This window comes from Athalia rosae, chromosome 6 (assembly GCF_917208135.1).
Source record: "Athalia rosae chromosome 6, iyAthRosa1.1, whole genome shotgun sequence".
Classification (NCBI taxonomy): Eukaryota; Metazoa; Arthropoda; class Insecta; order Hymenoptera; family Athaliidae; genus Athalia; species Athalia rosae.
Genome location: NC_064031.1, coordinates 4,432,377 through 4,444,547, shown reverse-complemented (window position 1 = coordinate 4,444,547; position 12,171 = coordinate 4,432,377). Strand labels below are relative to the sequence as shown.

The 12,171-nt window shown below is 43.2% G+C and overlaps 1 protein-coding gene across 1 annotated transcript in view; it reads right to left on the bottom strand.

The window, feature by feature from the left end:
• Positions 1-12,171, bottom strand: part of LOC105687870 (cadherin-99C) — an 81,541-nt gene that overhangs the window by 20,000 nt on the left and 49,370 nt on the right. The window contains exon 2 of the mRNA XM_012403782.3: positions 898-973. Within this exon, the coding sequence (XP_012259205.2) occupies positions 898-973 (76 nt within the window). The remainder of the gene's footprint in view (positions 1-897; positions 974-12,171) is intronic.

Below are 12,171 nucleotides of genomic sequence, written 5' to 3'. Positions count from 1 at the left end.
TAACGGTTCCGTTTCTTTTTTTTTTGTGCGCTTTGAATAAACGATTTCTTTTTCTCGCCCTGCGGGAACATGTTTTCTCATGGAAAAATCGCTCATTTTTATGTAACGTTTCTAAATTTTTTTTTGTTGCAAACTATCTGTTACGTATAATGTGAACAGAGCGGTTCGAGTTCGCTCTCTTCAGTATAATATATAATTCGCTGGAATGAGTCCCGCCGCGTTTGAAGTTGACGGGTTTGATCGAGATTTGTCGACAGCGGAGCCCGTGAGCATATAGTTGAATAAACGGCCGATCGTTACTTGGAAGAACGCGTAATACTGGTGGCGACGAACGAACCACGTCAACTCGGATGTTGTGATTTCTCATTAGTTTTTTCGAAGAAATAATTCGTTTCGTAAAAGGATACATATTCACCCGTATGCAGAGCACCGACACGAACATCGCTCGGGTTCTGCAGTCCTCCGAAGTGCCGAGATCGAATTTATGTGATTTATTGTTCTCGAATCACCTTATTTCCCACGATCTATGCAATCTCGAATTCAAATGCCAGCGCCGTACATTATTCGCGTGTTTCGTACCACCGCGCTAATTTTCACCTCATGGCTCGCGACGTGTCGAGTAAATTCGCGAAAAAGTATCTATTTTTGAAAGATTAGAGAGCCGAGCTTCTCGGACCAAAAATAATTTATACCGATCGAAAATCCTTCATTATTTAGCATCAGGGTGGGCTGCGGATCGAAAGAAGGTAATCGCACGTAGACGCGAATTATCATTCGACATTTTAGTGTCAAAATTTACGTTCTAGTCTGACCAGATATTAAAGTATATATATTTTTTTTTTTTTTTTTTTTTTTTTTTTTTTTTCTGTACGCAACACTTATTAGTATCGAACTCACCAGCCTTGGAGATGACACCCGACGGCAACTGCGCTGCAATCGCGAACCCACACAGCCACCAGATCATTGCCCGCGCCTGAAAAAGAACAGAAAAATTTTATCGCCTATTCCATACGTACAACATCCGTTCAACCGTCGATGTTCGATATTAACGTCACTTTCTTGGCTGCTTAAACGAAAATAAAAATTAACGATCAAATTGCCAAACTGACGGTAAGACAAGATTTTGACCCAAGTTTCCAATACGAGGTGAAAAAAAAGGATTTCCTCGATTTTCTTAACTCTTACAAGGATATGAAATGGCCCGATAGCGGCATCCTTACTTCAGCCCTTGATACGAGTACATCCATAGGCGTACTTATATGAGCGAAGAAAATCAAAGTCCTCGTTTTCCATTATACCCCGCCAATTAACCAATAATTAAATAGTTCCACTCCAGTTAGTTAAGGCCGACTCGATACGGCATAGCTTATGCTCAAATAATATATCAGATCTAATTATCCGGTTGATAAATATTCATTACGGGTATGTCTCCGCGACATATAGGTAGATGCATATGATGATAAAAAAAAAAGTTGAAAAAAAGAAAAAATAATTCGTACAAAAACAAGCTTATCAAGTTTTGCGGACCAGCGTCACCTGCGCTGCAATTTATACACATACTCCGAACATTTGAAAGTGAATGTTTCAGTAGGTTTATACCGAGGCGCGCGCGGTTCTGACATATTTCAGTTAGCGATCCGAATGAAACGAATTGACTTATGTAACGATAATGTCTTATGCACAAGTATGAAGTCATACGACTGTGCACTCGAGTCGGGACGTGAAAAATTGAAAATACAATGCATGCATTTTTTCAGGATAAAATATCTAATTTTTAAAGACACACTGCTTGAAGATCAGGAAGAAACAAAATCCGTTGGCGTGTTATTTAATCAGCGAAGATCTTCTAGGTAATTATTTTCTCATAAAAAGGTCATTTCTATCTATTCAAAAATTTTTATTTTTATTCGTCGTGGCAATTCGAACGAACCACCCCGTATACGGGGAAGCCAAGTGTTCTTTCTACGTATATATATAGTACATTTATCGCAGTAATTAGGTAACGATGCGGTGGAATTCTGCGACATTATATTAAAATAGCTTAATTACTTCCAGTTTCACAGAGGAGTGCGCAACCGCGGTACTATCAAGACCAGAGAAATAACTTTCAGGGGGGGGGGGGATGGGGGTGCTCTTGTATACTCTGCAACGAACTAGATGCATTACAAGTAGAATTTTAATGATTCCGTTTGATTCGCCACTCACAAGCGGCTGGAAAATATCATTCCAAGAAATCGTAGGAATAACGTATGACAAGCACCTGTGATTGAATCCGAAGTTACAGGTAGTTACGTACGTACGTTGCGGATACGAATAGCGAAATTCTCCTACGCAGGTATACACGTTGAAATTGGGAGATTTGTTATACTCGAGTCGCTATAATTGGTGTAAATCATACCACTCGGCGTAATTAGCGAAACACCCTCCGCACGTTCATCCAGTTTACGAGACGGCTTGACCTGTAGTGCCGGAGTAAGCTTATCAAGCGTCGTCGAAATCTATTCAAAGTGAGAACGCTCCACGTCAGATCATCTATGATCTGATTCGAATCGTATGGATAATTGGGGAAACAGTAACAACGTCGACGTACATTCTGTCGCAATATCAATCAATCAGACTACAGATATCGTTCTACGATCGATTCATTTTTTTCCCTAGTTCATTCCTTTTTTTTTTCCTCTGCTACAAAATACACAACGAGCATACGCTTTGCGCACGAACGCGATAAATAACGCGGTTTTATTCTTAGACGGGCGCAGGAGGTACCCAGATAATTGGCAGAATGAGATCTACGATACGATTCCGCCTGGTCTACCGAACGGCGAGCACCGTAGTCATCATAATTTAACCAATTGTGAATGTTCCGCGGCGCACGGTAGTAGGTGAACAGAGAACACGCGGGAATCAGAGCCCTCGACTTCTGTGCCGCAATTCGGTCACAAATTAGTTTGATCGAATCGTTGAGTTGTTTTTTTTTTTTTTTTTTTTTTTTCTTCTTTACGGTATCTCTCGACAAGGCAGGAACGATCTAGGGCTAGGTAAATTTGTCGTTTAATTTTTTTCTTTCTTCGATCGACACGAGTGTCCCTTCGATTTCTGCGACAGAGTAGATCACCGGTGGTCGAACGCACGTTTGTCATTTCCGCGTGATTTTCTCTGATCTTTGCCGCTCCCGCGACAGCAATGGACCGTGCAGCAATGTCCCGACGTTTCACTCGCTGCCTGTACCGAATATGAATGAGGTGGAGTCGCGAATTCTAATCGATCTTTTCGGATCGAATGCTTGAACTTGAGCTCCGCTGAACGTCGCCTGATGCGCTCTTATATAACATCGAGCGATCCACGAGACCGCTAATTAATTGCGCTGGAAATAAAAAATAGATGGAGCAAAAAAAACGATAAAAAAAAAAAAAGGAAAATATTTCAAACTAATTGCGAAGAGGTTGAAATAGCACGTAAGAAATCGATCTTGAATCGCTGATGCACAACCACTTGTAAAATTTTATCGCGCACCGGCTATATCGTCCGCAGACGACTGCCGCGGTGCCGGACTGAAAATCATCCTCATGAAAGAAAATTGGAAAGAATTCAATCGATCCTACGGTATACGGTTAACTATTCTGTAAAGTTTTATTGGCTCGGTTTTTTCCGGCGGTACGTTGAAAAAATGTTTTACTTCACGGCAACTCCCATAAGATTTGAAGCCGACTGTACGCGCGTTGCATGCTAATACGATCGGGGCATCGCATCCCCGTGGCAACATGGCGTACATGTTCTCTTGGTGAATGTAATGTAATGAGGCTGATATAATACCGCGTGCATGGGGCGAGTCTCACTCTGGGGTCTCGTTAGTTCTTGACTCCGGGTATATGTATATGTGTGTATATATATGTATACTTAAAGCCGTAGGTAAACGAAAACAATGTTATCGGCAAGCCGCGTGCTGCAGAGGATGCCCGGTATATTTCTCACCTAGGAAAGCCGAAAGGCACCTGCGGTTCTCATCACCATACAATGGGTTACTCCGCAGGCTCGGAACTCTTTGGCAACGTTATGTATGGGTACATAGCTTTGGGTTACGCAGCCATATTAAATGCCGCAGCATCGTTGAAGCCAACAAGGCAGCTGCCCCAGCCCCTGGGAGTTTCGTTGATTTCTTCTTCGAGTTTTTGGATATTATTACATTGTACCTCGTTAAATTCATATACTTTTAACGATTAACTGAATATGCAACAAGACGTACGACCACGTGGCCACGGGGCTGTTGAAAAACGTGGTCCTCTGGCCTCAGGTATTACATTTTTTTATTTTTTATTTCAACACCTTTCGTTGAAGGGGATTATCATCTCTCTGGAAGGTGAAAAAAAAAAAAAAACATCAACCTGACTCCGATAATGCAGTTTTTATATTTTTTTTTTTTCCAAACTCCCATACGCGGAATATAGTCACAGCATTGAAATTAAATATAGCTCGCAATCGGTAAGCGATGAGACTGAAAAACCGCCACGGGTACAACCAGCTGTTAGCGCTGTAATTTGGTTATAAACCAATGCGAGGGAATTGGAAAATTGCCCTCTCTTTCCGGATGATCTTCATCCAGGCGACCTCTCCCTCTGTACCGCGAGGCAATGCATTCTGCGGTTTTGGTTTAAACCAAATCGTAATTAGGTCGGAACTCGAAGCGTTTGCGAGTGGATTCTGTCACGTGTACGTGCGCGCCTTTTACCTTCCACCTTGTACACCTACACTCGTAGGATCGCACACGTATACGTATATACACGTGTATACCGCTCTCCGCGGTACCGAGTGCAATTGAGGGCGCGCACGAGGGGTGGTGCGGCGCGCCGAACATTTACCTGGTCAGAAAAACGTGCGGCAAATCAAATCATTAAGTTTTTTCCCTCCCGCTCACGTTATACACTGGGTACTCATCGTTCGACCTACGTGCAGAAGAAGCGCAGGTGCCGCTTATTAGATATCAATTTATCGGACAATCCCTTAGAAAATTGTATCCTCGAAGAAGTATGTCTCCCCGTTGTGGAATAATAATTGATACCCGATTTCGCAAATCTAAAGAGAGAATAATAAACGATCTCTCGATAATGCTACCGATTAATTTCATTCCGTTGACGTAACGGCCGAGACTATATAAGTAGTACGTATAATGTGCCTACTTATTGTAATTGGCTGAATCGAGAATTCACTTTATTACCTGATTGACGGCTATATTAAAAGAGAATGAAAGGCTCCTAAAGTCGGTAAAAAAAAATCAATCCATCCATCGATGATGTAATCACACGCAAATGAATTCTGCAGGTGGTTTGTGGCGATCTTTGAAAAGATCTGTTGATCGCGTGTGTGGTGCCTTAATTTTACATTTGTTACACGCGAAAATAGCTGTGGAGACATAGATATTGTGGGCAGGTGTTTCGAACGAAAACTGGTTTCACTTTTTTTTTTCCTCTAAAAATCATTCACCCACTCCGTTCGTCAATCTTTCGAATTTTGCCATTTTAACGACGATGTGGATTCTTCAAACTGCTGGAAAAAATGAGAAAAAAAAAAAAAAAACCAAAACTTGCATTAACACAGCAGCAACAAAAAATGTAGGTAATCGGAATTTTTGAGAGACTACTTGTTCTTCGACCTCCGTAACTCCAAAGAGGACAAAAACCAAAAATGAGAACAGTAGTGGTGTCGGTTCCCAGCCCCATCGCGGGGTATTCTATGTACACGATGTATAACCGACAATAGCAGCAAATTACTTCACTTTCTACAATCTGCCTTATTAATCTGGGAAGTGGACCATGTGGAGAGACACGTAAATATACCCGTATACACACATATTCGCATTACATACGCACACTCACATCGTCGCATGTGTACGTTCTGTTATCTGAGTCGGAAGTAAACACGGTGGTGTACACGTCTGTACGAAGTGTGCGTGTGAAATGCAGGTACTACATAAAGCACACGTATAAAAAAAGGAGTACCGTACACTTATTAGCTGACAATGAGTACGTTTTGCCTATACCCGAGCTTTGGTGAACAATAATTGGTAATTAGCGAGCGGAAGAGAGTCACGGACTCGATAATCGCCGATCTTTGTGGAAGTTTTTTTTTTTTTCGGTATACGCGCGCATGCGGATACAGGTGCCGGCCGAAACTTTCTTTCGCGTTTCTTGTGAACCTGCGGGGTATCACGTGCGTCGCCGTCAATGGGACGTTGGAGAAAATTCGACTCGAAAATATTGCAGATCCAAAAAATCAAGCTCCTCCCAATCTCAGAGTTTGGAAAAACTCACCCCGCGTATGGGATGTAATTGAAACAGTTTTTTTTTTTTTTTTTTTTGGGGTGTACCTTCGCGTACTTCAGGTTCAGAAATCCGAATCTACCGAGTAGATCGAAACGATCGAGAGTTGGCAATATCAAGTACGATTGTCAGTGAAAATCCCGTGCTTCGGTTGATCATACTCGGTATAAGTTTTTTCTTGCGGTCGTAACGCTGGAGGGGCGGATAAATAGGCGCCAGCGGACGCGTGGCTCCAACAGCTATATTTTCAGAAAGCATTTAGCTTCGGTGTGTGTGTCGTGAAAAGTGAACTCATGAATTTCGTAGAAAATTCGAGCCCGAGTAGCGAGAACGGTGGTCAGCTAAGTTTCTCGCGAGATGAGAGGGACGAGAAAGCTTTGAAGTGGCTTCAGCTTCTCGTCGCGTTCGCGCGACACCCCTTTGACGTCATTAAATGTGCATAGCCTCTGCGGTCTATTTAATTTAGGCGGATTTCACCGGAACCTGGTATCACAGTTACAGCGTACGACGTGAGTTAGACTCGCGACGAGGCGTTGTAGAAGATTTTGAAAAACTGCTTGCTTTCAGTTGTTCGTACTTTTTGTTTTTCCGCTCCGGGATTTCGACGAAATTCCCAAGATTTTATGATGAGAGCTTTATTCGCGGCGTTACGCTCTCGCGATTCATACCACATAATCCGTTACGTAAGAAATAAAGGACAACCCACAAATCCTTCCTCTATTTCGACGAATAAATATTGAGTAACTGGTAGATACGTTTCCCATAGGATTCTCAAGTTTTTTTTCCACTTTTCGACAACTTTTCATCCAAGTAAAACAGCGACTCGAATTCATAGTGATGTCGCGACCTCGTATATACACATGTAAAAAGGAAAACTTTTCGTCGCTTCTCTGTAACGTGGAAAGTCTTTAGAAAAAAAAAAATTTTCAAGTTCATCCCAACGAGACGCTGAGATGAGAGAACGATTATTCAATTCGCATGAAATTATCAACAGAGAAGAAACGTCGGAGCCGGATGAGCGTGTCCTGCGGTCGGCGGACGTGGATGTTGAATATAAGTTATACACGTGAGATCGTTTCTGGAAAACTTGTCTTACTCCGCAGCGTGTACCTTATAACTCGACTTTAGTTCGATTTACTTTGGATCCGCTTCATACGCACCTCACATTTATAACTCGCCCTACTCCGCGGCCTCGTCTTACGACTCGCAGCCTCGTACCGCGTAGGTCTTACCGATCGTATACCTTACCGAGACAGGACGGGTCGCAGTCAGCCGTGACCACTACGGCAGCTGCACCGGTGGTTCTGCAACTGCGGACGGACTGAACCATGAGATAATGGGCCGAACATTGCACTCTTTAAGGATTCGCTGCGAACGTTTGTAGAATCCAACCGCGAATACAACTGCGTTCGGAGCCTCGCGACGCACCTGCAACACTTTCAGCTCCGAACGTTTTACGAGCTTTTAAACTCCGTGCGTTTGCTGAAAAATTCGCAAAATTATGCTATACATTTGTGATACAAGTCCAGTTTTGACGTTCGATTTCAAATTTCTCACGAGAAGAAGGAGTCAGTCTGACCAAAAAGGAGACTCGAAATCTCGTCGGACGAGATGAAATGAAAATAGCTATTATTTCTCGTTTTTTCTTTGCCGGATATCAGAGATAAAGCGATCGTTTGTATCGCTGCAGTGTGGCGGAAACCACGTCGGATCTTATGGTCGATCGCAAAGCTTTGACGTTCCAAGTTTAACGTCTGCACGGAGCACGGTAGGTGTTCGCGTGAAAAAATGACCTCGCGTTTTACGAAAGCGATAAAATTATTGGTATATTATTATCACAGAGGCCGCGAAATATGAGCCATCGAACGAACGCTTTCGACAAATAGGTCCGAAACACGTCGATCTGTATCAGGCGTTCTTTGACGAAGGTATAAAGTGGAATCGATCGATTCAACGTGTAATTTGAACAAGGTGTACGTGTGTATTCTACGGTCTGATATACATATATATTTTAATGGAGCCGAATAGAGCAATTCGATATTCACCGCAACGACCACACCGCATAAATATCTCGCTAAGATACACACAAAAATTGCGTAATGCATAAATCGATCGAAAAGTTCGCGAAACTTATAGTAAAAGTAGATAATAGACGAGAAATCAACTTTCTACATAATTTACACCGGCGTAGATCGCCCTGTTGTATATATGTATGTATACGTGTAACGCGTAAACGCAGGTAAAATTTATTCACATCCATAGGTATACCGAATGTCCCCACGGGTTTTAAAACGTCTCGTTCGTCCGTCTGGTCTGGTAGTCGTCTAGGATCGGCTAGGATATCGTTTCGAATTTTTCATCGGCAACCCCGTCGTCCCTCCGCCATCTTGTCAGCCTCACCTTATCCGGGTTGTTTATTGCTCGTTATAATACGGCCGGGTATACCGTGTACGTGGATATACGTATACGTATATGTATATACAAGGCACTTTGTAGTCTCCGGCGAAACGCCACCCGAGGAAACGGCAGCGTGATCGAGATGTCGATAAGATCGAGGCGCCCAACGATCCGGGGGATTTATTGAGTCTCGCCCTCTCCCGCCGCGGGTTTCTAGGCTCGCAACAACCGTACGAACGATCGTCGTCGCTTAAAACTTCCAGCGTACTCGCGGCCTTTCAATTAACCATATTTGCGAGAAAATTTCAGCCAACTCCCCTCGATTCCCGTAGGTCTCTGTGCGTATGTCACGGCGTATCGGACGATTGAACGATCGCGCAAACGAATCGTACGAAATACGAAGTGTGAAATACACGCGTTCTGAAATAGGGTAATAATTTTTTCTATATCACAGTTCACGTATTCGCCCAGACTTTGACGTCGAGTCAAACATTAATACGTCGTTGTACGGCGCGAACTGCATTCGTTTTATCGGCGCCGTGTGTAAGTCCGGCGGTAATAATAACGGATGGAGAAACGTGATTCGCCGATTATAGGATTATATACGTATAATGCGGGAGTAACTCGAATTGTCGGCTAATTAACGACGATCGTTAAAGTAATGAAATAATTGAAATCGCACCGTCGCGTCGGTACTGTAAGCGGGCAACTGTACACATAGCCGACGGGGTGAGAGCACAATTTGCTACGGAAATCAGATGGAGGTAAACGCATGATTGCCACTGCACAAGAGACAATCGGTGCGCGGTGCAATTATCTCCTCTCATAAAGAGCCACATCGGGGCCCGCGAATAGTTGGAGTTCACGATTCGGTAACGACCCTACCGACGCGCGATCCGAATCGTTTCTATTGTCGCGACGAGTTTTGACGCCATTTTCTTCGGATAAAAAAAAAAAAAAATCCCATCGCATCTCGGAACCGCGGTATTTTCGACGTTTCACTCGAATATGAAAAGAAAAAAAGGGGCAAAACTTTCGTTGGATTGAATTCGATTCTCGAAGCTGCAGGTTACACGTCGTCGAGTGAAATGAAGATGAAAAATTTTTTACTTTCAGAGACGAAAAAAGTACCCTGATTTCTTCGAGTGATATAGCCATCCGATACGTAATATCTCGAGCTCGTTCGAGCTATAGGAGGATGAAACGTGAATTTCAAGAGCTGCAACATCTGGTTCTATGAATTTGAAATACATAATACCGAACGTTGACATTAGGATATCATTCATCGTTTGGTAATAAATAAAAGAACGTACCTAAACTACGGAAGTCTTAGTTGTAGCTCTTACGGGCAGATATACGCGAGTCTCTGAGTCAATAAACTTGCGAGTTTATGTGCAGTCTACCGTGATGGGTTACAGCGTGATATTGGTATAATATCAACGTGTACTTCTGTCCATTCCTATGATATCTGTATAGATTTCATACAATATGGATACACGGACAGCGGTCATATGGACCGCGCGGTGGTTCTGAAATTTTCTTCCAGTCGGTCGAACGTTCGCAAGTTCGACGCTGAATCGGAAATAAGAATTCGACAACAGCTTCACGAAAGGATGCAGATTTTGTAGAATCGATAATTAACCGGGGTATTGCACGGATCGTGGTATTCGCGAGCTCGTTAAGTGCAGATAATGGGATGCGATTTGGCCGGCGGGAAAAATGAATATTTCAGAATATTTTCCCGTACGTGTGTACGTGTGAAAGCAGAACAAAATCGTGACTATGGCGAAGCAGATAATGGGTGAAAGTACTTCCACGGTGCGCCAGTAGCTGGCTTCAGCTAGACCGCCGCAATTTCAGTCCAAGAAGCGAACTCGAGGTTTCGATGTGTACGAGTGTTGGAAATACACGGGTATATAACGAACCGGGAGATTGATCGAAACGTGCCGGAATTCGAACAGATAAAAACCGTCGCGTGCAAATAACGCGAAACTGAACCCGCCGCTGATCATGTCCTGCATGTTAACAATGCACCGCAAGCGCTTCAACCTTTTAACGAATTGTATATATGTATATTCTGTAGCCACACACACACCTCGAGAAATATTTATAAGGTTCGTTAACCGCTTGTTCCAAAGTGCTCGCTCCGTAAGACATCCCGTCAAAATCCATAGCAGGTCTGATACTCGAACGCGCTAAAGTCAAGATTTTTTTCCGAACTCGCGATAACAATATCCTGGGGGGGAATTTCAGAATCGAACCGGTCGCCACGCCGTTCGATTCCCACGAGGGAAATTTCAGTTCCGATTCAATGTACACTCCGAGATGATAATCCGTTTCATCGTCGACGCGTTTTACCTGCGCTACTTCTGTACCTACAGTTATTTTTTTCAACGAACGAGGGACTAATTTCGCAGTAAACGTCGAACGCGAAATTCTCATAGGTGTTTTCGCACCAGATCCTCCGAAGATGATGTGCATAAATTTTGATTAATTACTTTTTTTCCCCGTCACCGAAACCGATTCGAAAAGAAAAAAACGGTCGAACCGATTTCCGTGATCCGTACGGTTTGTGCCCGAGTGAAACGAGTTCGACGCGAAACGAATTGACATTCACATAGCGCGGTACCGCGTCGCCGAAAGGTTTTACCCGTGTGTTAAACGCGACTAGTTAATTAATAAGGGGAAAAAAGTACAAACGAATTGCAGTACATCGAACGCCTACCGTTACATGATCGGGATTCATTCTCGATGATTTTTTTTGCCAACGATCGAGGCGTAATAAGTTGAAGCGATCGGTTACACCTGTCACGCTCGAATTCTCATGTTTTACAAAAAGTGATGGTACAACCGGCATCGTTGAGTTAGGAAACTGATCGGAAATTATGCTCGAGACGGTAGCCGTGTGAAATTTGAGTTTAATGAGCTTTTGTGCCCGATCAACTGTTAACAATATTGTCACTATGAAAATCGAACTCTGCGTTGAAATCGCATCGATCATTTCCGATCTCGCATCGGATCTACGTAACGTCTTCCGATCTACCGCAATGACAAAGTTGACGGACATTCGCGAATCGTTCGCAGAATGAACGCGATGCGGAGCGAACGTTACGTGAGTCGAAACGATCCGAGGTGCAGAGTATCAAATTTAACTGTACGGATCCAGGTTATCGAATTTCGCGACTACGACCGGAGAACGAGGATATATAGTGTATGATTTTGCGTAAACGCGAGTTGAATTTAGCCGTAGAAAAAAGGTAGGATGAAAAAATTCCGATGGATTTTTCTGGAAATCGTGCGTGAAAATACAGGGGATTTTCACCCGGTCAATGGAATTTCGCAACGAGACAATCTGACCTAACTCGAGCTTGGCACGCACGAGTTCAGATTGTGTTTAGAGTTTCCCTTGGTCCTCGTTGAAAAGTCAGACAAATTGCACATTGGTAAGTATACATGTATA